Consider the following 27,894-nt stretch of genomic DNA (forward strand, 5'->3'; position numbering starts at 1 on the left):
CGGTGGCTCAATATCCTTTTATTGTCTGTGAAAGGGCACAAGCGTAGGAAAATGAAACAAATTTGCTAGCCGTAGCTGAGGTTCTTCAAAAAAGTCCACTAAAGTCTCAGTAAATTCCCACAATTTTATTCAAACTTAATTTCAGTTGAGCTTAATTCGCGTCACTTCATTTCTGTCTTCACATAATTTTCGGCACAAAACTTAACAAAAAACACTGTTTTTTACTTGCCACCACTAACCAACACCACATTAAATTTCATTAAGCTAACCCTATTGATCAATCTGTGTTTTGTCGTATTTTGTCATCTACGTCCACGGTTATCTTGGAAATCAGCAACGGTACGTGCATGTTCCATTTATTTCCACCGCTGTTGCTTATCCTTGCCAATGTTCAGTGTTTTCCTTTTTTTTTCGGGCACGGGCCGAGCTTCCTACACTGTGTCCAAGCCCGCGGGGCACCCGGTGTACGTGGAACTTGAAGGTCTGTAGATGTTGGGAGAGGACCGCGGGCCCAACGATGTTTGTAGGGCCCTACCTACCAAATGACTAACCTCGCACTCTCTCACCCAACGTGCAAAGGTTTTTATTTTCTTTAAAGTTTATACAAGAAATTATACTTTCTTAGAAATTGAAATCGGGACATCCATTTGTTGTATTTATAAATAGATTTAAGAAAAAGTTTTAATAGTAAATAATTTAATACTTTGCTTGTTCAAAGACTATGTAGTCATAAAATGTATGCATTCTATTAAATCTAAACGCAAACAGACGGCAGTTTAATTGCCTCTCGATACTATAGGTGGCGCTGCTCTCAGCTCAAAATAGATCAGAATGCGGTGATCTTCATTGCGTAATTTTAGAGCACGTAGTTTGCCGAGCCCTCCACACGTCACCCGGCTACAGAGATAGAGGTAAAGAAAATTTTACTACATAAAATTGTACGGTGTGTCAGGATATTTTATACTTTCGTGTTATTTTAATTTATTCGTACCTACGTCACGGGCGGTGGTGTTACTCGTCGTACTATAAATGTAAAATATTTAATGTGCAATGCAATATATTTCATAGTTTAATTTGTAATTTCGAATTGTTTATTTTTTTATTTATTTAAAGAGACAGATAAAATAAAATAAAAACAGCAAGAATATAAAAAAAATCACGTAAATGTCTTGAGATAAAGTTTTGTGTGTAATTATGCAACTTCGTAGTTTTGCAAAAGCTTTTTCAAGCGCAATATTTTAATGACAAATAAATTTCGGGTAAGTGAGTCGACTAGCTTCTATAATTTTCTCCTGTTCATGTCACTAAGCTTGTTTAATGAGTTGTTAAAATTGATTGCTTATAATGTAATATTTTTAATTATTATTTATAACTCAAAGCCGACAACTTAAAACCACGCGGGGCATGAGTTCGTCCACTGATCCAGTTAATTATAATTGCCCGGAATTATAACTAAGTGATATAATTATATATTAAGTAACAACTATATAAAAAGGAAAACAAAATAGTGTCATTAATAAAATTGACTTTCGCTAGTCTCAGCCGATATTAAAACTACTTCTACAGTTAAATCGCATATTTATTATATTCATTTTATTATTTCCGATGTTTAGAATGCAGTTAGTTACATACGTTGTCATCCGTATTGTTTCAATAACAAATCATTGGAAATAGTCAGATTTTTAAAACAATGTTTATAACTAAGACAATGAGAAGATGTAATCACTACATAGTATAAAACAAAGTCGCTTTTTCTTTCCATATATCTGTCTGTCCCTATGTATGCTTAAATCTTTAAAACTACGCAACGGATTTTGATACGGTTTTTTTTAATAGATAGAGTGATTAAAGAAGAAGGCTTATATGTATAATAACATCCATTAAATAGTGGAAAAATCAATAATAAATTACAGTTTCCGAAGCGAAGCGAGGGCGGGTCGCTAGTTTAAAATCAGATACAAAATAATCTTAATTTCGAGGTGTCAATAATTATGGTCCAATTTAGATCATTGGATGAACAAAAGTAATAATCAAAAAGTACAGTAATATCGACGAAACTTACACAATACGCATAAAGTCATAGAAGACACGTGTTGGTGCAAGAGTGAGTAGCGTTGTTATCGGGCCGCTCAACACTCCATCAGGCCGGAAACGATCAGTAGAATATTAAGCAGAAACATAAAAACGAACACAAGAATCATTTTTAAAACGTAATCAAGGGAAGGATCGTTTCAGTGTAACATTTTCCCTGGGGCTGATTTAGTTCTAATGAATAAACAGAAAGACAATTAATTGTCTTCCGTCCAAAAACATACCAACACCCGATCGACAAATATTATGTAATTATAATATAGTTAATTATGTATAATATTATAAATTATAAAAAAAATATTATCATCGTCGAATACAATACAGTACAACGCATAGCGAATGACTATCATGTAAGGAATCTAGACACAAAGACCAAAGACATATCCATACACGTAATGCCTTTAATCAACACGAATGCTGTACTGGTAAAAACCAGTTGTCATCTCTAATGTAGTGGCATCCCGTGAACTATAATTGAACTGGAATCTAACAAATAGGAAAGAAAATCACAATCATTGGTGTTCTGAAATTCGACATCACCGTCCAAGTGGCATCCGTACCATTGATCCTAATATAGTTAATCTAGAATATATTAGTTATTCCTGAAGTGTCCGCACATAATATTATGTACCTACGAGTATTTTTTGCAACTCTACTGGTGTTACTGTAAGCGATATATCATTATGTTTAAACACTCACAAGAACTCCATTCGAAGCAAGTGTCTTTAGAAGAGTGAAATTTGTAGAACGCATCCCTCGACACTCAAGAGGTCTACAAAGAATGTGTGTTTTTTTGTAAATATCTCTGAATTTTTTGTTGTTAATTTTCATATTATTTCGTCAAATAACCAGGGCTTACGATTTCCTAATCTTAAAATAGAACAAATATGTTCTTAAAAGTGTCAAAACGAAATCATAAAAAACAAATTATTTGTGCAATTTCTAGAAACGTTAGTAATAACTACAGTTCAGAATTAGGTAATTAAGTACGTGTCGAGTGGGGAAAGCAGACGACAAACAGCCTTGTAATTGCCCGGGCCAGGTTTGCAGACCAACTACTAATTGGATTGTACGAGGTGTGCATCTCTGTGCAAACATCACAACTTGAAATAGACACCCTTGGATAATTGGTAAAAAAACACTTTGTGTTTCCTATTTCGAACAATATAGTTAGATAAAAGTTACATGTCTTCAAAGATAGTGAAGAAAATCATATTTACTCTTCTGATATGTTGTGATGGTCAAAATCTAGTAATCCATGCAGACTGCGGAGCAACTATTCTATTAATAATATGTTGTGAGCGTTTTTAATGTAATGAGTAATGTAGCCTGGCTGTTCATCACACGATAAGAATCTCATTCATCATCAACATCATCATCAGCCTTTATCTGCCCACTGCTGGACATAGGCCTTCCCCAATGCCTTCCACAGAATGCGGTCCTCCGCTTTCCACATCTAACGACTTCCCGCCGTGCGCACCTGATTGGAGGACACCTCACGCTCCTGGTACTCATCCGTGGCCTCCATTCGAGGACTTTCCTCCCCCGCCAGGCGTTGCTGGCTCGACCGATGTGACCGTCCCATTGCCACTTTAGCCTGCTCGCTTTGTGTCGCACGGAAATGTCGTCGACTTTGGTTCTTCGTCGAATTTCTTCGTTCCGGAATTTTGTCCCATAGAGAAAACCCGAGCATAGCTCTCTCCATCGCCCGCTGTGCGACTCTTAACTTATGGTCCAGTCCTGCCGTCAGTGTTTAGGTTTCCGCGCCGTAGGTCATCGCGGGGAGAATCTCATTGATACCCTTGAAACACCATTACGTGTCCTGGAATCGGACCCTCGCGCGTTTGTTACATATCCACACAAGCTCCTGATTCCAAACTACAACTGCATCTTGAAGGATACATACACACTTCAATAAGCCTTGCAGACGTTGAAAAAATTTTTTTTGTTCATATATAGCTGTACCCTGATACTTACACAAGTGAAGTCGTTGTGGCCTAAACGATAAGGCGTCCGGTATACTGTACAGTATTCTTATCTTGCGATGCAACGGTGTTAGAATCCCGGTGGCAAGTACTAATTTTTCTACTGAAATACGTACTTGACAAATGTTCACGATTGACTAATTCCAAGGTGAAGGAACAACATCGTGTAATAAAAATGAAACTCGTAACATTATAATTTGTGTAATTACTGGCGGTAGGACGACTTGTGAGTCCACACGAGTAGGTACCACCGCCCTACCACCTATTTCTGCCGTGAAGCAGTAATGCGTTTCGTTTTGAAGGGTGAAGCAGCCGTTGTAACTATACTTGAGATCTTAGAACTTATATCTTAATGTGGGTGGCGCATTTATGTTGTAGGTGTCTATGGGCTCCAGTAACCACTTAACACCAGGTGGTCTGTGAGCTCGTCCACCCATCAATGCAATAAAAAAAAACAAAGTTCATGGTTTGCAGGGGCTATCTCTCGTTGATATTTAGGTTTACCTCCGAAGTATATCATACATACATAATATTATAATAAAATTTTCAGTCGCAAATCCTGAAATCAAAGAAAGTCACATTCCAAGAAAACGTAATCTTGTCTTGTCTTGGATTTTTAATGTTTCTTGAAAGTGCACGAATGAATACTTCCTCAAGAAACATATTTTCTCTTTTTATATACTGTTAAAGATATTGCGTGAGCTTAATAACATCGTGGTTTTCAAAATGAAATATCAGAACGTCTTTACACAGTAGTTTGTAGAAAACATTTTATTGCCATATTTTCTCAGATCTTTGTATTCTGAGAACAACTAATTAGAAATGTATGTAGAAGAGATCTTATTACGAAATAATGTTGTTCGTACATTTAAAATTACATTTCATTATTTAAGTTATGCTACAGAAAAGTCAGTGCCTGAGGTGTACGTCCTTCCCTTAGGGATTCAAATGTACATCAAAATGTACAGACAGTATTATCATGTTCGAAAGAGGGCCGCCCACGCAAATAATGTCCTAAGAAATTAATGTTTAAACTACACTCTGTGCTACCCTGTGTTTATAACTTCACGCATTCACATAATTGAGTCATGTTTTTGCTAGATTATATTGATATCAAAGCATTTAACATTTCAGACAATATTTTCTTACAACAAGCCCCTTCTTTTTTTTTGCTCAGGAGGAAATACAACAAACGCCTAGATTAAAGATTTTATTTCTCAGTGGAAACCGATCATTCAACTGAGAATAAATGCTTCATTCTTGAAAAATCTTCAATAATCTCCAATCATGAAAATATATTCACCATTCTTAACACATATAGCACTGTTTTTTGTGTACTTCACAGTAGCTGATTCTATGACGATAAAAATGATTGAATTTAATTGAAAAATTAAAGAGAGTATTTTTTTTTCCTACCTAAGCCGATGATAGCCTTGAGAGGCTATATCCGCGTAACCTTAACTAGTAGGTGAGCTCACGGGGCTCAAACCTGACGACGTTGCTAACACGAACCCTAACAAGAGCCGTGCTTCGCAGAATCTACCACCGGAAAGAGAGTAAATAATTAAAGTTACTATGTCTTTTTCCAGTTGCTCAATATGTCTCGAATTTACGAAGAAGTGGATCCCGTATACGCTGCGACCTGTAGCGACATCACTCTTTGCTCAAATTCCAAAGGTTTCTTCAAGGGTCTCGCCGATGACCTGGTTTCATTAGCTGGGGAAGAATGGCTAAATAAATTTGAGCTAGTGGAAGATGGCAAGAAAGTTACATTTTTTATGGAGAATAAGGAGGTACTTTAACTACAATTGTCGAGGATGCTGCATGTGAAGTATGTTAAGTATGTTAGTACCTGCATGACTCAAAGGAACCATGTCAGTCTCGTGCGTTCAACAACGTACATGTACAATATACAGCTAGCCTGTACGGAATGTGCACTATGGAGAACATTACATGCAATAATAAACATAGACAAAGCAACAGAAAGCAAAAGATTAAAATCTGTACAATCATTTTGTGCCCTATTATAAATTACATTTTAGAAATAAACACAAAACAAATGTAAATTTGTTTTATGCTGAACTGCTAGATTTATTGTATCTAACTAACAAAATCGGTTTCATTTGTAAGCCATTCGTTTCCATTAACATTAATTTAGCTATTTTATTACAGGGATCATTTACAAAATTAGGTAGGAGAACTAGGCGATTTCTATTTTTTTATATAAAAGGGTTTAGCTTGGCTTTACGTGTCATCTGTTTTAAGTTGTTTCTGGAGCCATAGACATATCAGGAATGTCACCACCTACCACGGAAGATGAGGTCCGGATTGCGACTGTGTTGCCCAGCGGTCGTCCCACACTTCAAGCAGAAGTGGATGACTGTTTCGCGGCAGAAATGAAGAGGGCACCGTCTACACATGCGGGCCTATAACACCGCCCGTACTGTTAGCATTACGATCCACCCACAAGCTCGATAATCTTCATTAAGCAAATCTAACGGTTCGGAAATCAATCAAGTTCCGCAAACATTTCATTAGCCCTTCGATGAGGCGATGAGGCGTGAACGAGCCCTCACTAATACTCTCTAGGCTAACTCGCAGCGGAACACTGGCTGTTGTGTGCACCTAACCTCACTATTTAAGCGATATTCTTACAGAGTAAATGATGGATGAATAAAAAGTGATTATCATGATTCATAAGATGATTTATACGATTAGATACAGGGCAGGAGTGGTGTTGTGTGGTGGTCGCGTCTGATCTCCCCCCGAGTAGGTATTTATAAGATACTTTTACTATGAACGAATAGTGTAATAAATTTGAGTGCACCTACATCGGTGTTTGAGCCGCACGTAACTACATACTTCAAAATTCGGAAATATTCCCCGGTTTGCGCATTTTAAAAAACGATTTATCCTCTGTTGGTATTTTCCCTCATAAACCCCTCACATAGCGAGCTCTGTAAGCATGAGCAACCACACTCGACCTGACGCACTTTAATGAACCACCTTTATTCTCTCAACATGCAACCGAAACGTTACAAACGGCGCACGGCTTCAAATAACTCTAAAGCCTAACTGATTATGCTAGGGTTGAGAATCAAGTGGTGAAAGAGTGTATTGAGGTTATTTAAAGTAGAATTTTTAAAGAGGCAGATACAATGCCGTGAGCTGTTCATGTTCTCTAGCCAGCACGCCGAGTTTCCCATGAATGTGCGCTGTATAACAAGTGTTTGCGGGATTTTTACTTCGACGAATAATAATGGTTCCCATTTCCAACACAAATTATGAAACTGCTTTGAATTCAAATAAGCTCTTTAGGTTATAATGTCGCTTTTCTCAACGTTGCGATATTTTTGAAACTATGAGCTAACGATGCTAGATGGCTTGGTTTCTATATGAATATTAATTAGAGACGGCCGTTGAACTTTATGTTATTAGTCAAATAATGACAGGAGTCCACGGACACTACAGGCAAGCTACCACCTTCTCATTGCCCTTTTAGTCAGACGAGCATACGGCAAACCTGATGGTAAGTTACTGGTGGTTACTGTCGCTAATGGTCGTTAGCAATGCCAGGGCCACAGCCAAGCCGTTGCCTGCACAATCGTCACTACAATGTCTTGAATCCTTGTTAATTTCGTGATTATGAACTTGATAAAGTGTCCGAAACCTGGCTGGCTGTTAAATAGATCACATAAGAGATTGAACCGGTCTATTATCTTTGGTTTGGTCCACATGATTATGAATGCCCGAACAAAGTCGATAATAATTCGATATTATCTCTCCAGGTAATGGAAGCACTTACTGAAGTATTATCCAGGATACAGCCCCTTCACCGCGGGAAAGACGCTAGAATATCGAGTCAGAGGCGCGGCGACGCACAATCGGCTCTGAAGAATGAAGATCTAATGAAGGCGTTGGCGTTGGCAAGTCAAGCCGTACTCAGGGCTCCCGTTACGGGTACAGACTTATTAATCTAGCTTATTATTATCATCTATCTTATTAATTAGTATACATGCCAGGTTCGCGCTTGGGCCAGCTCAGCGCTGCTATAGGCACTTCTCAATGAGAAACCATACGTCCGTGACTTAATCCGGGAAAATGTTCATAAAACTCAATAAAATATGTTTTGCATTGTATTAGCAGCCAGAGGGTAATGACATTTTCTTCTCTCGGTCTATAGATTTTATATACCAATGCTGAACGCGAGACTGAGCTATGCACTTCAATGTGCCACTGACCGACATTAATGGCTACCTACTGATCTCAAAAAAGTGTATCAGGCGGACGCACCATGATGCTCAGCAATGAGCGAACGATTAAGAGGAGAACTAATGCCACAGTGTAATAACCTGCTTTGTTCGACAGCTTAATGAGCGATGTTGGCTCCTGTGAAGACACGGCTTTATCGATTAGTCGAGCAATGGGTAACCACTATAAATTACACTTTATTTTTAGTGGGACGTAAAAATATGCCAGGGAACGTATTGAACGGTCGTATTACACTTAACTCGTAATTGGCCAAAGTTAGTTAAATAAATTGGTAACTCAAATCAAATCAAATCAAAAAACTTTTATTCAACATAAATGAAAGTACATGCTTGTTGAACGTCAAAAGAACTACCGCCAATTCACAAAACTAGCCTCCGTCCTGAGAAGAACTGGCAAGAAAAACTCAGCGGGCTCAAGAAAATATTACGTATAGCTCTTTTCTGCAGAATAAATATCATTTCTACATCGGCCGCATTGCCGCATAGCAAAATGCCATAGGACATGACACTGTTGAAGTAACTAAAATAAATTAAACGAGCCGTGTCCGCGTTTGTTAACATTCTAATTTTTTTTACTGCGTATGCTGCAGAGCTGAGCTTACTCGCCAATTTATCTCATTACTGCATTGATTACAAATATAGTTTTTACAAATGAAAGGAAGTTATATACCTATACATATCTTTTATAACGAAAATAGCCCTAACAAGTTCCAAGGTGAACCGAAACCAATCAGTGACCTGAAGCGAAACAAATCAACGTTTCACAAAGTCCACACGCTCCGCAACAGGAGTCGAAGGGTCTTATTCTCAAACCGCACACGGCGCTTGATCGATGTAACCCTGCGAAATGTTTACTTTTCCTGTCCAATATTATTTCATTATAAAACTTTAGCAGAACTTGATCAAGTTCGGGACGGTGGAGAAAATGTCTTAACGCTGTGGGAATAGGTCAGAAAATAAACTGCCTGAAGGCAGGGAGGCTGAAGCGCTCGAGTACGAGTAGAACTGATTAATCTTGGAACGGAGAAAGAAGTGAAATTATTAACGATTCGACGAATGACTTAGTTGGCCTCGTTCAACTAGTCGCTTTGAAAATCTATAGGGAAGGCACAATACTTTCAGCGGTGACGTCTTGTGGCTGACATGATGATGATCACTTTAAAACTGAGCAAATACCTTATTTTATAATATCATAGGATTTTTCCGATTATCTCGACTCGTAATTAGCTGCTATTTCACTACACACCAGAGCGAACCGCATCGAAATATGAAATGAAGATAAACTTAGTTCGGCTTCGTCCCGTAACATTTTCTAAAGAACTTGTTTGCTTTTCAACGTTACCGTAGCTCTCGTATTCGCTCAGATATTTTAATCTTTTTCCATAATTCAACACGACCTTTTCTCATCTGTGTTTTTTTAGGATTCCGGGAATAAATTATATCCAACGAATCATTAATAATTTTGTAATATTCAATTAAATTCCGAAATCCATCATTTCAGCGAATAAATTTGCTGTTTCGCTCACATCTTGATAATCACGATCTTATCACAGCAACACCTTGTTACGACTATTCTTCACTTCACTAGCCTCTATTCGTTGAAAGCTAACTTGTACCGCTTATATGTTGTACAATGCATGTATGAGATCACAAACAAAATAATAACCATAACATAATTCACACAAACAAGAAATCGTAAAGATATTTTTAATTATACAATAGTATTTATTGACTTCGTTGGACTGTTCAATTGTGACGATTTCAAAAATGTCCGTAAACTAGCTATTGATCTCACCCTGTAGACTGGACGTTAAGATACTATACTAGCATAGCACTGCATCTTCATTTTCCAACTATAAATACAATTAAAGGACAATTTGTTCTGTTATCCGCTTACTAAAGAGTTAAAACCTTATAGAGCGCAACATTCTCAAGAGGATTCAAGAGTGAAATTGCTCCAAGATAACAACATGACGTTTAATAGAATTGGCTGAATCGAGTTTGAAACTAAATGCAGAAAACTTTGGACAGCTCTCGGAAAGAGCTAAATGAAATGAATGAGAGAGTCGCGAAGGATTTGTGCCAGACAGGCCTGTTTGCAAACTTTGAGCCTCAGTATTATTACATCGGCAAACGGACAGGCAGTTTTAATTGCAAATGTCATCGGAGCCAATTTATAGAGCAATAAAACTGACACCAGAGCGAAACGCATCAGTTAATTTTAGCACATAATAATAACTTTGAAGTACCTAGTCTATTCATTTACGGCCGTTGGCTGGAGACAGTGTGCAGCAAGCACACTTGTCTCTCGGAAAAGGAAAAATTTTCAGTTCTCATCATAAATACACTTCACTTTTAAAAATAGCGTATTCTTTCCTTATTTTTCATAAGTTTTTGCGCGTAAGGCGTTGGCGTGTAGTTTTATTACGGAAAAGCAAAATCTACTCTATTTTCGTACAGTTTTCTGGAGTTTAATTTCATGATACGCTAAGGTCGTGTTGACTGTTCGATCATTTTTTAATATGTGATTTGCCTAACAAAATTACATTACTTTGCCTCCTTCGGAAGACGCTTCTTTTCTACTATTCTTCTTTATATTTAATTTCAAAGGTACTTTCCAAAACAAGATTGAGTTAACTCCCAAAGATAGTACTGTTCTTCTGATCTAACAATATATTATAATACATAGTGGTCCTAGATCACCTGGTACCGCCGTCATCCTCTTGTGCAACTTGTCGCTTGCCTCACAAAGCAATCGGTTGCTTTCACGTTGTTACTCTGCATTGTTTAAAGTAATCTGGTAAACTGATAACGTCCAGTCGGCAAACGCCTTCTTATTAAAAAACCAAATGCAAAGAGAACGTAAAAGTTTTTTGTTTAAACTAGTGGCAGGGCGATGAAATTCTTTGAATCTGTGTTTTGCCGTCAGGAGAAAATGAAGCGATTGACGGCGGGGTGTCGCTGGCTTTGGCACTGTGGCTTCGGTCTGAGATCCTGCTGAAATTAAATAGACCTCAAGCCGCCCTAGAAGATTTGAAGTTAGCTCTAAAGGAACGCCTACCTGCCAGAATGCGAGCCCACTACTACTGGAGAATGGGACACTGCTACCGAGGTTAGTGATGCGAAACTAAATCAATATTCAGTTTCATTAGATTTAATGGTTATTGGCTGCGTGGCGGGGCTGCACTCAGCTCTATCAGTTGTAATGAGCTTTTATGTTGTACATTATCTAGGCAACATTTATCAAAATGTAATTTTATGCAGTAATTTCTTTTTATAGTAGGCGAACTAGTTATTTTGTTGTGTATCGCCATCTGATAAACTTTTGAGGAGCCAGTATGCTAACAAAGAACAGTAAAAATACGTACCTCCATTAACTACGAGGTGGTATTATAAAAATGTATTTTGTATTTTGTAACATCTAGTTTTACAGGGAAAATCTAAAATTTATCTAAATATTGCTGTAGGCGTGGCGCGTCTCCCCGAAAGTGAGCCGCGGGCGCGGAAGGCCCATTCTCGGCGGTCCGTGCTCGAGTCGTGGTCGAGGCGGTTGGCCAACCCCACGCGGGGTCTATGGACCGTGGAGGCGGTTTACCCGGTCTTTGATGGTGAATCGTGGCGAAACACGCCTCACCTTTCGTCTGGTGCAGGTGCTGACCGGGCACGGATTACCATTGTGCACACGACCTGGAAACGGCGGAGCATACTTTCTCTATCTGCCTCGCTTGGGAGGTGCAGCGCCGTGTCTTGGTCGCAAAGATAGAACCAGACTTGTCGCTATTTGGCGTCGTGGCTCGATGCTTGCCGGCGACGAGTCCTCGAAGGCTATGCTCGACTTCTGCGCGTGCACTATTTCGCGGAAGGAGGCGGCCAGGCGAGAGAGGCAATACTCTCCTCACTACGCAGAAATCCGCCGAGCAGGGCAAGGAGGGACCGAGGCGTGGGGCAGCGTGCTCCGAATGATGGTAGATCGCGTTCCCCCGACCGCACCAAGAGAAGGTGCAGCGCGGCGCCGTCAAGGCGGACTCCCGGCCCGTCGATCGAGGGAACCGGAGGTTGTGTCGCATGGGGGATGGCGGGATGGATGTAATAAAATATGCTCTGCGTCAACCCTGTCCCGCCGTCTCGATAGCTTCGACTGGGCTCCGGCTCGGTCCGGGGTAGGGCGCCGGCTGTGAGCGGCAGGAGTTTTAGTGAGGTTCAACTCCCACATACCCTACCTGCCGTGCGGGTAGGGATCCGGCTATTTTATCCAGTAGAAAAAAAAAATCCAGTCTGTTAGGGCTTTTTAATATATAAATATAATATAATATATATTAAAAATATATACCTTATTTGAATTGATGAAATCAAAGAGAATTGTATTTATTTAATTACATATATTATTTAATCATTTTTATTATTCGTATGTGCTATAGATACATTAATTCATTGATCGGATCGATGCATTAATTATAGTTACGCGATGGAGCAACAGTACATATCGTGTAAACATAAAATAATAAACAGTTAAAATAATAAATAATAAACAGTGCGTGGAGTGGCGCCATGCCGTTGTTATTAGCAACCTCATAATTTGGGCGAATTTAATTTGTTGCACGCCTCAGACGAATGCATTATTTCCATCGTGAGAATACAAATTATTATATTGTCCAAATAGATTACCTACCACAGGCTTGACTTCACCGGGCTCTCGCTTATTCAAGCTCACGTTTAAAAGACGACAATGTCAAAACGTTGTGGAAAACACCGTGGGGAGTGCTCATTGAGGTGCCGGATGGCTACCTTTTGACACCGAAAAACGGATCGGGTCCAGTTGCAAGGGATGGTTTTGCTCTAGTTGCTAGTGGCGAAACTCATCCAAAATTCTCTTTTAAGGCATATTCATATACACTCCCAACATTTATTTTATCCCTTAGTAATATATACATGCATTTGCTACGAGTGGCACACCTGTGTACCGCTGTTCCTAGAATAAAAACCAACCTTTCAAATAATCTTCCGATAAAATCGCTAAGAAGTGCGTGACTATACTCGTAAATCAGGACGCAATTATAAATCTTAAAAAGTGTCAAAGTGGGTAACATTCTGCAATACTGCGGTATCTGCGGATCGTAAATATTTAGAAGTCTACGGTTCTGGCAAGACCTTCCTTTTACCTTAAAAATGGAAAATTACTAATCAACAGATGAAAGGAATTATTAATTTCCCCTTAAAACGTTTCCACATTTCTGATTCTCTTTACGAGTTTTCGTTACGTTGTAGTGAATACCGTTTGTATAATATACATTGAAATTTCAGTCATTGGTTCTTAGAAAGAAATTAAGCATAATTTATTTGAATTAAATGGCCTTTGTGATATTTAAAATATCTAAAAGTAATGAATAAGTAGGTTATTGTAACAGAAAACATTCGGAATGTAAAGATTTGATGATTTTGTTTGCGTTGTCGTTTTTGAAGTGAAAACTTCATTAGAATCGTTGTAATTTCAAACCGGATGCAACGAAAAAAACGACAGGTAAGAGACACAAATACAAAAATGTGTAGGATGAAGCCAGCAAAGAATGAGACAGAAATATACATACTATTTAATACAGCGCCATCTGTGAGATTTTTTAATACTAACGTGTGTATGAAAGCTCTTGTAGTGAATTTTAATTTAGGATTATACGTGAAATTAAAATATCAATTCACAGAGGGCGCTACCTTACAGTTATTTACTAATGACAAAATTTTACATATACTTAAGACGTTTAGAATAATTGTATTTTAATTTTGGAAGGTTTCACTTCTACCATGTGTGAATTGCACACATTTTGTTTTTTTCTTTACATATTTCTTAGTAGCTTATGTGGCTATTCCAGCATTTCCAGCTACGCCCGGACCGGGTAGGTGAGTTCACGGGCTCAACCTGAGAGAATTCGCTAACACTAGCGCCCGGCAGTAATTTATACACTAGTGCGGGTGCTGCAAACAGCACCCGCACAACAATTACAAATAATTGAGTTGAAATATTCCGACGGCGTTCTATTTCAATTGTTGCCACAAATTATATATCGTTCCGAGTTTCAGAGAAAATCCTCTATTGAACTTCAAGCGCGGAACATACTTAGTCTGGCCACAAATACTGTTACAATTAAAAATAAAAATAAATCTATTGCAAATAACATATTTATTACTTTTACAGTGTGTTAGTTTAATACATAAATATAAAACAATTTAAAGTATAAAAATCTTATTCGAAGTGGTCTCCATTGGCTGCAACACAGTCCTTTAAACGTTGAGGCCAGTTATCGATAGAAGCACGCACTCTTTCCATGGAAAAAATGTTCACTGCCAATCGTACGGATTGTTTTAGGGACTCCAAATTATCATGGCGCTTAGAGCAAGCCGTACTCTCTAATAAATCCAGTGGATTAAGATCGGGACTAGACGACAGCCAGTCTTCAGCTCTGATGAAGTCCGAAACGTTCGTTTCCAACCAAGACTGCGTAGACCGAGCCTTATGACCTGGCACCGAGTCTTGCTGGAAGGACCATTCTTGATTATTAAACATGGTGTTGCTAAGGGGCTTCACTACCTTCTCAAGAATGGTATCTTGATACACTTGTGCCGATATTTTGATACCTTTTTCACAAAAGTATGGCTCAGTCACTCCTTCATAGCTAATACCCCACCAAACCATCACTAAAGTCGGATAGTGCCCACGTTACACTCTGTCGACGAATTAGGAAGCTTCCTTAGAGCTTTGAGCATAAATACCGTCACTTTGTTTGTTAAAATGTTGCTCAATTGTAAAAATTTTCTCATCCGTAAACAAAATTTTTCTATGACCTCCCTTTGCGTACCGCTTCAGTAGTTGTTTCAATTTTACCACCCTATTCTCTTTTAAATTATCAGTTAAAAAATGACCAGTACGTCTCTTAAAGGCTGCAAGTCCTAAATCATCTTTTAAAATACGCGACACGGTTCTAGGTGCTATCTTCATCTCCCGAGATAAAATCTTTTGGTTTCGGACAGGATTTCTTCGAATTCTTTCCCTTACTGCATTGACCACCTTTTTCGTATGAACACTACGTGGACGGCCAGATCTTTTTCTGTCACAAGCAAAGGAGGTCTCATTGCACCTATTAATAGCCCGGTACACAAACATTTTACTAATACCAAGCGTATGGAGAGTTTTAAAAATTGCATTTGGCACCATACCTACTTTGTGTAATGCAATCACAGCGATTCGGTTCTCTTTACCACCCCACTCCATTTTAATATCGCAGAATATTGTACAATGTATTGGCGCCAAAATGAGAAAACTCAATGAGCAATCATATAAAAATGACAGATTCCAAATTCAAATGTAATATTTTGTTTATTTTTAATTGTAACAGTATTTATGGCCCGGCTAAGTAAACAAATGGTTATTGGAAAACGTCTATTCTAAATTAAATTAATAAATGCAATAATTGCATTTATGCAAAATTTAATTTATTTTGTTACTTTGTGCATAGATTTTTCTGTAATCTGACTGGTAAGATTTCATGTATTTGCGTCGATTGATACCATTATGAAGGAATTCAAAGCAGACAGAAGGTTCTTAGCAGTCACAATTTTGATAAGTACCTAATATTTTTGACACCGTACCATTTTGATATATGTATATATAGCGTGCTCATTAGTAACTATAAAATGAAGGAATAACATTGTGTAATAAAACTGAAGTCCGCTAATAGATATGAAGTTCTCAGACTTCATGATTGATATTTTTTGGGCTAGTCTTAATTACTCGCACTATTCCGATGGACGTATTAGGCCTAGGCCGCACTACGGTGAAACCGCAGTGGATATTAACCGTGTGAGTTTACGAAACACGAAAACGAATATAAGCGGCCGCACTTGCGGTTCTTTCCCGCGACTGATTTTAAAACCGCAAAATGTTACAAAATTGTCGCGGAAAAAAACCGCAACAAAATTTATAATCCATAGAACTAGGTATCCGTGCACGCACTATGCGTAACCGCGGGCGGGTTTTTTGAAATGTCAAATACATTTGCGAAATTTTGTTCCATGAAACTGGCTACTGACAGTAATTGAAAAAAATCTCTAAGTGTTTTCTTAAATTTTGATATTTCTTATGAAAGAAACCTTTCTCAAATCTACTGCTAGTAAGTGAATGGACCCATCATTTGTGAAATTTTCGTTGTCGTTTTTTCTATTTCTTAGTACCAGAGCAACACTACATACTGACTCTTTTGAAATTTATCCATCTTCAAACTGTGAAAATAGCGGGCGAATTCGCGGTTAATAATTGTAGTGTGTGCGTCTGAAGCGGTTTCGCGGTTATAGCGGTTAACCGCTCACGGGAAAAAGCCGTAGTGCGGCCTAGGCCTTAAAGAGAAAAATCTTGAAAAAAATCCTGGTTGATTCCCAGATTTATAATATAACTAACTTTTGGTCAGAGAAGAACTATTGGATGAGGTAGAATTCAACACAAACCTGAATCACTTATGACATTAAAATTTAATGTCCCATTCATAAAAGCATTAATAACTTGTAATTAGACAATAAACATTTTTACTACTTAAACTTGTATGTCGCCATCTATTAATGAAACTCGGCGATATCGGCCTGTGGTTAAAATAAAAGAAAACGTGAACTCACAAAAGGTTTTATTTTCTCACAAAACACGCTAGATGGCAGTTAAATAAATTATAAATGTCTCGCTTGAGGGGAACAGTGCGAAAATATAGAGGGCAGAACTAAGGAATACCATCTCAGTATATTAAAAATTGTCCACTGAAAAGGAGCTAATTAAGGTGGCGCCATAGTAGCATGTGGAAAGATTTTGAAAACAGCACCATAAGCTTCGGTTAAGTTCCGATATGCACTGCGTGTTGCGCGTTGTTTTCACTTCAATAAAAAAATATTTTTGTAATTTAGTTAGATTTAAAAATTGAATATTCAAGTTATTGTCAGTTGAATTAATCTCAAAATAAAATTAAGTATAGTAAAAGGAAATATTGTTTTTTAAGTAATTTTTTTATATAATAACTTAATAACCGAATTATTGAAATGAGGTCATTTACGGTAAAAGTAGTCATATGATCAAAGCTCTGATAGCACCTTATTTCGAAAACACCAGTGCTCACAGTAGAAAAATGGCCACGATTTATGATCTCTTTAGTCTAGGATACCGCGACTATGTACTGTTAGAGTACTGAAGAGTGTTTGCAGTGTATATCGGAACATAGCCTTTACTGCAATCCAGCACACTTCAAATTTCTTTTTTCCTACTTAAGCTAGCCTTGAGAGGCTATATTCGCGTAACCTTAACTAGTAGGTGAGCTCACGGGGCTCAAACCTGATGACATTTCAATCTGTTGTTTTTAAAACTGCTATATCCATACCATTTCCACTTCCTACACTAGCGCTACTTCGGTCAGTCTTGGTACTATAACTTACTGCTTACAGGTGGACTTTATCAACTCGTCCCTTAAACAAGATGGTACTCCTCAGTGCTATCGTCCATGTGCGAAATGCGCGCGCATCCTGAGTTGTATATTCTGTTGAGTGCAACGCTACTTAGATGTAGTTCTGTGCTTCGCAAAATAACATTCGTTTTAAACAGTTTTACGATTCATGAAATCACAAACATTAAATATATATTTTGATCCAAGATGTGGAACCGGTCGAGACGCGCTGTTAATTTTGTGTCTACTCTTCTTATTTTGGAGGAAAATCTAGTAAGTCATTTACGAAACTATGTATTACTAAATTATTTTATTAAATGAAACTTATATAATAAACTTATAAAATGAAACTTCACCAGAATACGTAATGAGTTCAGTGAATTGAGTTCACTGTCACAATATACGAATTCGGTCCTAACTAATAATATGTTTAAGCGATGATTTAGCTAGTTTAAGTTTCTACGTTATCATAAACAAAAATCGGTACAGTTATCATAGATCATCATCAGTTATCACAGAAACCGCGATGTTTCCCAGATACCGGAGAGGCTACAAGAGCGAAGGTGTCGTATGAACTGGCCGGTCGACTGCTCGCTAAGGACGAGGTCGCCAAAACACAGCTAACAAAAGACATTGAAACTCTAGATTATACAGCACAATCGAAACGGCCGCCCGATAAGAATGGTAATTATTACAACAATTAATAATAATAATCCTTATAGCAAGGTTACTAGGCTTAAAGTCGTCGTGGCCTAAAGGATAAGACGTCCGGTGCATTCGTATCTAGCGATGCAATGGTATTCGAATCCCGCAGGCGGGTACCAATTTTTCTAATGAAATACGTACATAACAGTTGTTCACGATTGACTTCCACGGTAAAGGAATAACATCGTGTAATAAAAATCAAACCCGCAAAATTATAATTTGCGTAATTACTGTTGGTAGGACTTATTGTGAGTCCGCACAGGTAGGTACGATCACCCTGCCTATTTCTACCGTGAAGCAGTAATGCGTTTCGGTTTGAAGGGTGGGGCAGCCGTTGTAACTACTTATATACTGAGACCTTAGAACTTATATCTCAAGATGTGTGGCGCATTTACGTTGTAGATGTATATGGGCTCCAGTAAACACTTAACACCAGGTGGGCTGTGAGCTCGTCCACACATCTAGACAATAAAAAAAAAGTTTAGATTTTACAATATGAAAAAATACCTAATGGGCGTGATACATAAGTAGGACCTTCCATTAAAGAAACTAATTATACTGCTTCACGGCAGAAATAGGCAGGGCGGTGGTACTTACCCGTGCGGAATCACAAAATGTTCTCCCATCAGTAAAAAAGTTTTGACTTACACGTACCTGGACGTTATTATTTGCAGCCACCACACTAACCGGAGGAGCGAAATTAAACTTGCCATCTTTATCGAAACTACTGAAAATAGTAGAAGAAGAGAACAAGGTACCTAACTATTTAACCTCCGCTTTCATCTATCCGATTTTAATAACTAAGCACATAGTGGCCCTTTTAGTAGTTAAGTGTACATCATTAATCTAAAGTAGCTCGATCGTCTACTATAGCTGTAGTACTCATAATCTTTACTGTTGACACATACAGGGATATTTATGTTTTTAAATCGCCTAGAACGGTTACCAGAATCCATAGCCATCACAAGGTGACAACCCTCATCCACATTGAGGCGATTGTTCCAAAATTCATACCGAAAAGTAGGAGTGCTTAGCGGCAGGCGGGGTCGAGACGGTGCAGCGGTGGTCCGATGGAGTGTGAGCTCACAATAACAAGGGAGCCCACGATGCTAAATGGGGATTTACTCGAGCATCATAGAGACCTGTTGGGTTGCAAAGGTTAGATGATAATAAGAACTAAATGTCATATAATGTATACCTTTTAATTGGTGGGGGAAGCGGTTATAGATTTTCAAATTTGTAAAAAAAAACTGTTACATGGACATACGCAAGCACGTCAGATATTGGTAGCATAAATGTCCTACGTATTTTTAATAATGTAAGTATGCTACTTATCTTAATCTGACGCGCTCGAGAATTTCTGATGATGAATTTTTTTTTACTAATCTGATCATTTATTCTGGACGCGCGGCCTTATTTATGAGGTTCATATTTAGTGGAGATACTTAACCGGATACAAGGTATCACCCTGTATATTAATCTGCCGCGCTTTAATTAGTCGTGATCAACCTATCTTATGTGCACCTAGAAAATATAGATTATCTTTCTAGTTAGTAGAACTATATTATTCAGGCTTAGTGTAATCTTTTAATTTGATAGAAAATTACTGATGGATTTAATGTAGGTATAGGTTAAATAAACCCTGCGCATTGCATTAACGTTGAAAAGTAAACGTTTATAGCACTGACTGGTAGGGTCAAGAAGAAAAATTACATACCTAGTATATATTATTATAATTGCACATTGCACAAACACATGTAAAACATACCAAGAATTTGAATAAATAAATAACTTATTATTGAATATAAATATAATACGTTAGATTGCGCAGAAACAGATTATCGAGAAACGCTTTACTGGTGGTAGGACCTCTTGTGAGTCCGCGCGGATGGGTACCACCACCCTGCCTATTTCTGCCGTGAAGCAGAAATTCGTTTCGGCTTGAAGGGCGGGGCAGCCGTTGTAACTATACTTGAGACCTTAGAACTTATATCTCAAGGTGGGCGCATTTGCGTGATGTCTATGGGCTCCAGTAACCACTTAACATCAGGTGGGCTATGAGCTCCGTACAACCATTTAAGCAATAAATAAAAAACGCGCCAGTGTATACTATGAATCGATAGTCACTTATAAAGGCAGACGTACACGGTAGGGTCGCTTCGCCGTGGCTAGTGCTCCGGTTCGAACGGGAGACGTCCTGCTGGTTGACAGTCCGTACGCAGCCTGCCTGCTCTCGGATTACTACGGAACGCACTGCCTTCATTGTTTCAGAAGGTAAATCAGACATTCCTATAGTACCCCGCACTCTCAACTCTGTATTGAACATCAGAGGAACCATGCATTTCAAAACAAATTTAGTAAGTTAATCGATACTAGGAGTTCAAGATTATGAATACATGTTGGCTCATTAAATCATGTGAGTCGTAACTCTCTCATATCACTTCTATCCCCTCGACGCTCTAAGCCGAATTATTCTTATAGCGTAGTGTTAAACACATTTAACAAATGTTAATAGTTAATTAAAGTTATAACAATATCACACAAGATTAAATTCACATCAATGTTGATAAACGTATATATACCTATATAAGTAGTTGTCCTCTTAGTATGGCTTAATCACTATATAGTATAAAACAGTCGCTTTCTCTGTTCCTATATCCCTATGTATGCTTAAACCTTTAAAACTACGCAAGTGATTGAAGAGGAAGGATTATATGTATAATAACATCCATTAAACAGTGGAGAAATCAATAATACATTACAGTTTCCGAAGCGGAGCGAGGGCGGGTCGCTAGTACTACTATAAATATGATCTACTTCATTACACTGCATTGTTGTGGACGCACCACAGAACTGCGATAGTCAGTCGCATGACATTTAAGAATATTTTAACGGCAGTCAGCGGCTTGACTCTGCCTCTCACATTGCTGAAGTCCATGGGCGACGGTAACCACTCACCATCACCACCATATGCTTGTCTGCCTATAAGAACAATAAAAAAAATCCCCCTTAAGTAGTGGTAGTTTCTTGTCAGTTGCACATTGCTCTAGGTTTATTTGACTACTTCTAGGTTGGCGGACTGCGAAGAGTCGGCTCCGGTGTGGTGTCCCAAATGCTCAGGCGTTGTGTTCTGTAGTATCGAATGTCGCGATACTGCTGTTTCTACGTATCACTCCTTTGAGTGCCAGTTCCTAGATCTATTTGTGGGTAAGTCCACAAAACAACTATAAAACAGTTAAAGACTTTATTATAACTTGTGAGGGGTTTTTTTTTTTTTTATAATATTACGTACACACTGTACGTAACACTGTACGTAACATGTTAATTTATTTGTAAAAACTTCGTTTTATAAGATTAAGAATAAAGAAAGGGATGAAAATGTATTTTGCAAAAGTATTTTTTATAATTTTTATATGATGATAAAACCAAATTTTTATTTAAAAATAAAACAATATAAATGAATATTTAATTAATTTTAGTGTTTTTATAGGTTCCGGAATGTCCATCCTGAGTCACATTGCTCTCCGAATGGTGACACAATCAGATCTCGAAACGTGTCTGACAATCCACTCAAAGTACATCTCCAATGACATTAAAACCGTTGAAGGGAGCGTGCTTAACGACATCGAAGGCGTTGCCAAAAAATCTAAAATGAAAAGTAGAAAAGAGAGACTGAATAGAAATAAGAAAAGCCATAAGATGTCTGTAGAGAAGAATGACAGAGTTGACGTAATGGAAGATAAACTGGAAGACAAAAATAATTTTGAAGAGAAGTTAGAATTGAAAGCGGCGCAAGTTTACTCTCTCTGTACACACTCTGACCGGAGAAGGGGTGATGATTACTTGAAGAGGATAGTGATGGGCTATTTCCTGACAGAATGCCTGAAGCACGCTGAATTTTTCAAAAAATGCGATAAAAATAATTTGACTAAAGGTAATTAAGTATATAGACGACTGATAGCATCAGTACACTAACATGAGCCTACGAAATAAGGAGATTGTTACGCGCTGGGGTTCGGGATAAATAAAAATTCTACTGGAGTACAACTAAAAACTGTATTCAGCACTTAAAACACTTAAACACTTCACAAATACTTTAAAACACTTTAAAACTCTCAATTCGCTTCTTTCGCTTCGCTTCAGGTGATCCGTTCGTTGTTTCACTTCGAGTAGTTCCGATTACTGACTGACGGCGCGCCATTGTAGGCAGTGGCTTGGCTCTGCCCCTGGCATTGCTGACGTCCATGAGCGACGGTGACCACTTACCATCAGGTGGGCCGTATGCTCGTCTGCCTAAAAAAAACCGCTCTTATAACCGATACCTCATCCCTAGAAACAGAGAATATTCCACACATCTCTAGTAGTTAATTTCCGCTATCTGTCAATAGATGGCGTTATAATTCTTGACCATTCTGGATCCTTCGATATTCGTTCGACTATTCGGCAAAAGATGGCACTACTCTTACCGGCGTAACAATATTTAGTAAAAAAATTACAAACCCGCTGAACGTAGTTCTAGCTTACGGTTCGTCTCTGGGTCGTAGCTTATTTTTAATAGAAATTAACTTTTATATTTTTTTGTAATTAATAATTATAACGATGGTAGGATGGTATGTCGGCCTGCACCGGTAGGTTCTACGAACACTCTTATTTCTGGCATAAAACAGTAACGGGTTCTGGCTTGAAGAGTTGGGCAGCTGATAACAACTGTGCAGTTGAAACTTAAATATTGCTACGCGTTGGAGTTCGGGATAAATAAAACTTCTACCGAAGAACAAACTAAAACTCTATTTAACATTAATACTACACTATTTACGGAATCCGTGGGTGATCCGTTTGCTGTTTCGCTTCGAGTAGATCCGATTACTAACTACCTCCGTATCGTTTATACAACGCTTTTAAAGTCGATACGACATCCCTAGAACTACCGCGAGCATTCCTGACAAGTAAATAATTTCGATCTGTGTTTCCGCTATTTGACAGTAGATGGCTTTGTACTTCTCGAGCATTCTCAATCCTAATAGTTCTTTTGATATTCGTTTCTGCTATTCGACGACAGATGGCGTTGTTCTTCCCGGCGTAAACCTATCATGACTCCTGGTGAGCGACATCCACGGTGTGATCTCTGTGGGCTCTGGTAATCACTTAATACCAGTAAAAAGCCACCACCAATAAAAAAGATATTTAATTGTTGTACTATGTATTTAACAGTCGTACTCACAATTTCAGCACAACAGTCCATATGTGAACTGATAGTTCGCAACCTGCAGTTGTTACAATTCAACGCACACGAAATTTACGAGACCGTGCGAGGAGAGCACCAGTTCAGCGGGTCCAAGCCGCTCTATGTCGCTGTAGGGATCTACCCTGTTGGAGCACTCTTCAACCACGAGTGCTACCCCGCGGTCACCAGGTATTTACTGTACTCGTCCATGTAAGGTTCTTTTGTGGGTTGATCTCTTACTTTTTTTTCTAATTTTACAATTTTCAATATTTTTACTAACTCCACATTAGCTGCCTTAATAGTTTAATTATTTTTTAAATACCATATCAACCAGGCAGCTCCCCCAGGAATGTTAATGTTCATGTCAGTAGATTCCCTACAATAATCCTATAAATAAAACATAGCACCCTGATTTTATGAAGTCTAAAATCATTTAAGAACCATCGATTATTAGATCATACCTACCTAGTAGTAGCCACTCCAGTAACCACTTAACACCAGGTGGACTGTGAGCTCGTCTACCCATCTAAGAAAAAAAAACCTGTTATAATTTTTTCAATCAAATTAAAAGGAAACGTTTTTATAATCGAAGGAAAATATTTAATATGTTTGTAAGACTCTGTTCTAAAATTCCAGATATTTTGAGGGTCGTAAGATCGTCCTACGCGCAACGAGACCCCTGACTGCCGGAGAAGTGGTCTCCGAAAATTACGGACCACACTTCATGATGCGGACCCTGAGGGAAAGGCAGCGAGCCCTCGCCTGCCGGTACTGGTTCCACTGTGAATGTACCGCTTGTAAGGAAGACTGGCCAACTATGAAGCAGATGAATAACGATTCTATTTCTTACATAAGGTACACATCGAACAAACTTTTTATTGTGCTTGTAGGCAGACGAGTCACCTGATGATTAGTAGTTACCGTCGCTCATGGACGTCAGTAATGCCAGGGGCAGAGTCAAGCCGCTGCCTACCGTTTAATACTCTACACAAACCCCGTTTGAAGAAGAACATGTCATAGCGCGCGGGAAACACTGTAGAAGGGAGCTTATTCCAAAGCCGGATGGAACGTGGCGATAAAGATATCTAGAAGCGCACTGACGATATACGCAGCGGTTCTAGGTAGAATGGATGAACTCTACTCTGGCAGGGGGTGGTGCGATGATAGAAATCATCTCATGCAATTCCTCAGAGCACTCCCCATGTGATATACAGCACAAAATACAGAAATAACCGAAGTCCCTCCGCAGGCCCAGAGATTCCGAACGATCTGTGAGAATGGGATTTCGACAATCCGAACGGTCCCTGTTCTGTATAGAGTCAAATGGAAGTAGCTGGTATTTGGGAGCCCAGACCCAGAAGTGGGAGCAGTACTCGACGCCAGGCCGGACTTGTGCTTTGTAAAACAAAAGTTTGGGTTCAGGCGTAAAATACTGCTTCGCTTGTAACGTGTCTGTGTCTAAAGGTGTTCCTGGTATGCCGATGTTACATGAGGCCCAGTCGCGTCAGTCCCCAAAAGGTGGTCTATGGGTCGAGAGACACGGGGCCGAGTCACACCACTTCTAGACACGTCACCACCGGTAGACAACCGGTGAACAGGAGACTCTGTGAGAAGGATCTCAGGGCGCCACCACTTACCGCTTTGGGAGACTCGCGCCAATAAATGAAACAATTACAATCTATTACACTTGAGTTTATTCACTACAAATTAATACAGCTTTAATGGTTATAATTGTTCACACAGATTAAGTTAATGGTAAGGTATCCTTGTTAAATGTGTGTCGGTAGGTATACCGAACACACGAGAAAGTATTAAATGAAAGTGAGATTTAAAATAACAATACTATAAACAAAGACGGTATCACCAGTTTGGTTCACAAATGGACGAAGAACGTTCACTGGATTGCTTCCCCGCAACTGGGGTTGCTGGATCCGAGCCAGGTTGTGTATGCAGGTGTGTTTCTTGTTCTACGGTAGTCAAGCACTTTCTTGGATCGCCTAGCCAGAGCACCTCGCTTCCGGCAGCGTCCACGCAGAAAGGTACTGCGGGATCTCGAAGGTGATGATAATAAAGTCACACTCCGCACCCTAACTGAGGTACATGTAATGTACCAGTTATTAGGACCTACACGACAAGACAAAGTGGTGTTAACTTCTATTTAGATAAAGGTTGTGGACACAGTGTGGAGAATAAATTATGAAACACTTACCCTGGTTGAATAAAAATACACCAAGGAACTGTTAAATTGACTTTGGTAAATACGTAATAAAACTTGCACTGCAGCTCAAGAGATGTTGATTGAAAAAGGCTTCGGACAAAGTGATTTGTCCTTTTATACGAATAGTCTTACGGTTCTCGAATGTTACGCCTATAGTGCTGTGCCAATCTCACCCTCGAACCACAGACAAGATAGTACAATCACGCCATGCTGTGTCGAGTAAGATCACTAAGCAGTGTTTCATAATTATATTATTTCCCCACACTACGCCACGTTTACGCTAGATGGCGTTAATTTAAAAAATAAAAAAAATTCAATTTTCTAGCGTTACACGATCTGTTGTGTACTTCCAGAGTTTTAGATGCCAACTTGACTTTGCCCTCCAAATTACTCCAAAATTGGTAATTGCTCAAAATGTCGACCCCAAGTATCCCAATACGCGTAGAAGGCTACCCGAACTCTCTGTTAACCTCATTCTTTTTCAGCCACCAATGAAACTGTGCGACTGGCACGGTCAATCAATTACTATATACCTACCCACTTATAATAAGGTTATTTTAATTAATATTTTTCTTTTTATCTCTGGTGTTAATCGATTACCGGAGCCCATAGACATCTATAATATAAATGCCGCCACCCACCTTGGAACATGAGTTGTAAGGGTTCACATTACAACGGCTGCCCAACCTTTCAAACTGAAACGCAGTACTGCTTCACGGCAGAAATATACGGGGTCGTGCTGGCTAGTGGACTCTAAAAGACACTCTACCACCAGTAAATTTTCAATTTTACAAACCTTTGATCACAGCGCGATGTGGAAGTTGCCGATTTATCACTTTATGATATGAACATTAAATCGTATAAACATTTCAAATTCTTTGTTTCAGATGTTCTAACCTCGCCTGCCGAGGTAAGCTCCGAGGGAGTGTCCAGCGGATGGGTGATCGATGCAGCCTATGCTCTACCCCTATAGACAAGGATCTAGTAACAGTTAAAATTGACACGATCAATAAATGCACGGCTCAGTATCAGGTCAGTCACAAAATATTAAAATATTTGCACTCAACTAGGTACATTCCGATGGGTATTATTCGGCTACCAGATCAGAGACATGTATGTGTGTATATGTACCATATTATTAATATATCATCTTCAAACGGAAGCTCATTAGTCTGGCACCAAATAGAGGCGACGTTTTTACCAAATCAATTTTGGCATCGTCGTAATATTTCTTGTGTGTGTATTTGCGGAGTCACTATGTGCTTTAATAATCTTGCAGTCGGAACAAATAAAATAATACTGATTTATTTCCGGTAAAACATGAAATGAATGTAAAATGAAACCATAAAAAGAGACTATGTTGTGATGTTATGTTTAATGTTTAACGAAACGGGGAATTCCAGGAAGGCGCCAAGTTAATGGACAAAGAGATGACAGAAGAAGCCACCGCGACACTGTGCAGTGCTATAGACTCGTTTCACGAGGCAGGCCGGCCTCCTCACCTTGAAACGCACTTAGCCCAAGAAGCCTTAAGATCATGTTTTGCAGTACGTGGAAACATTCACATCCTGAAGAAGGATGGCGAAAAAGACAACGAAAACAAGTAATATCCGCACGTTACACTACGAAAACACAATAAATATATAATACACTTTTAATTGTAAGTGATATTGGCCTCGCCTTCAATGTTATTGGATTTGGGGTCAAAATGCAATGTGCATTAATTAATAATTTTAATGCTTAGTTGTGTTTTCAATATTTTTAGAAAATATAAAACAATTTAATAAACTACCTAACTTAATTTTTTTTAAAGATCATTGTAGTTATTTTTTAATAAGTAATAGATAATGTCATCAATTTTCAAGATAATGACAGGGAACGCGGAACCGTTACCTCACAAAATTTGAACCTGACGTGGATCTCCTTTCATCATTAG

The 27,894-nt window shown here is 38.7% G+C and overlaps 1 protein-coding gene and 1 long non-coding RNA gene across 2 annotated transcripts; one reads left to right on the top strand and one right to left on the bottom strand.

Moving 5' to 3' along the window:
• Positions 1 to 779: 779 nt before the first annotated feature.
• On the top strand, positions 780 to 27,749 carry Smyd4-2 (SET and MYND domain containing, class 4, member 2). The gene is made up of 13 exons (XM_028177788.2): positions 780 to 911; positions 5,666 to 5,869; positions 7,865 to 8,036; positions 11,277 to 11,459; positions 18,349 to 18,495; positions 19,191 to 19,270; positions 20,669 to 20,790; positions 21,587 to 21,723; positions 22,007 to 22,450; positions 23,746 to 23,929; positions 24,377 to 24,595; positions 26,846 to 26,990; positions 27,362 to 27,749. The coding sequence occupies exons 2-13, from the start codon at positions 5,675 to 5,677 to the stop codon at positions 27,563 to 27,565; spliced, it is 2,232 nt and encodes a 743-aa protein (XP_028033589.2). The 5' UTR covers positions 780 to 911; positions 5,666 to 5,674; the 3' UTR covers positions 27,566 to 27,749.
• LOC149503434 (uncharacterized) lies at positions 25,420 to 26,350 on the bottom strand. Its single transcript, XR_016325728.1, has 2 exons — positions 25,950 to 26,350; positions 25,420 to 25,864 (listed from the first exon to the last, which is right to left on the bottom strand). It is a non-coding gene; the product is annotated as an uncharacterized LOC149503434 (long non-coding RNA).
• Positions 27,750 to 27,894: the final 145 nt, after the last annotated feature.

This window comes from Bombyx mandarina, chromosome 01 (genome assembly GCF_030267445.1).
Source record: "Bombyx mandarina strain Sakado chromosome 01, ASM3026744v2".
Lineage (NCBI taxonomy): Eukaryota > Metazoa > Arthropoda > Insecta > Lepidoptera > Bombycidae > Bombyx > Bombyx mandarina.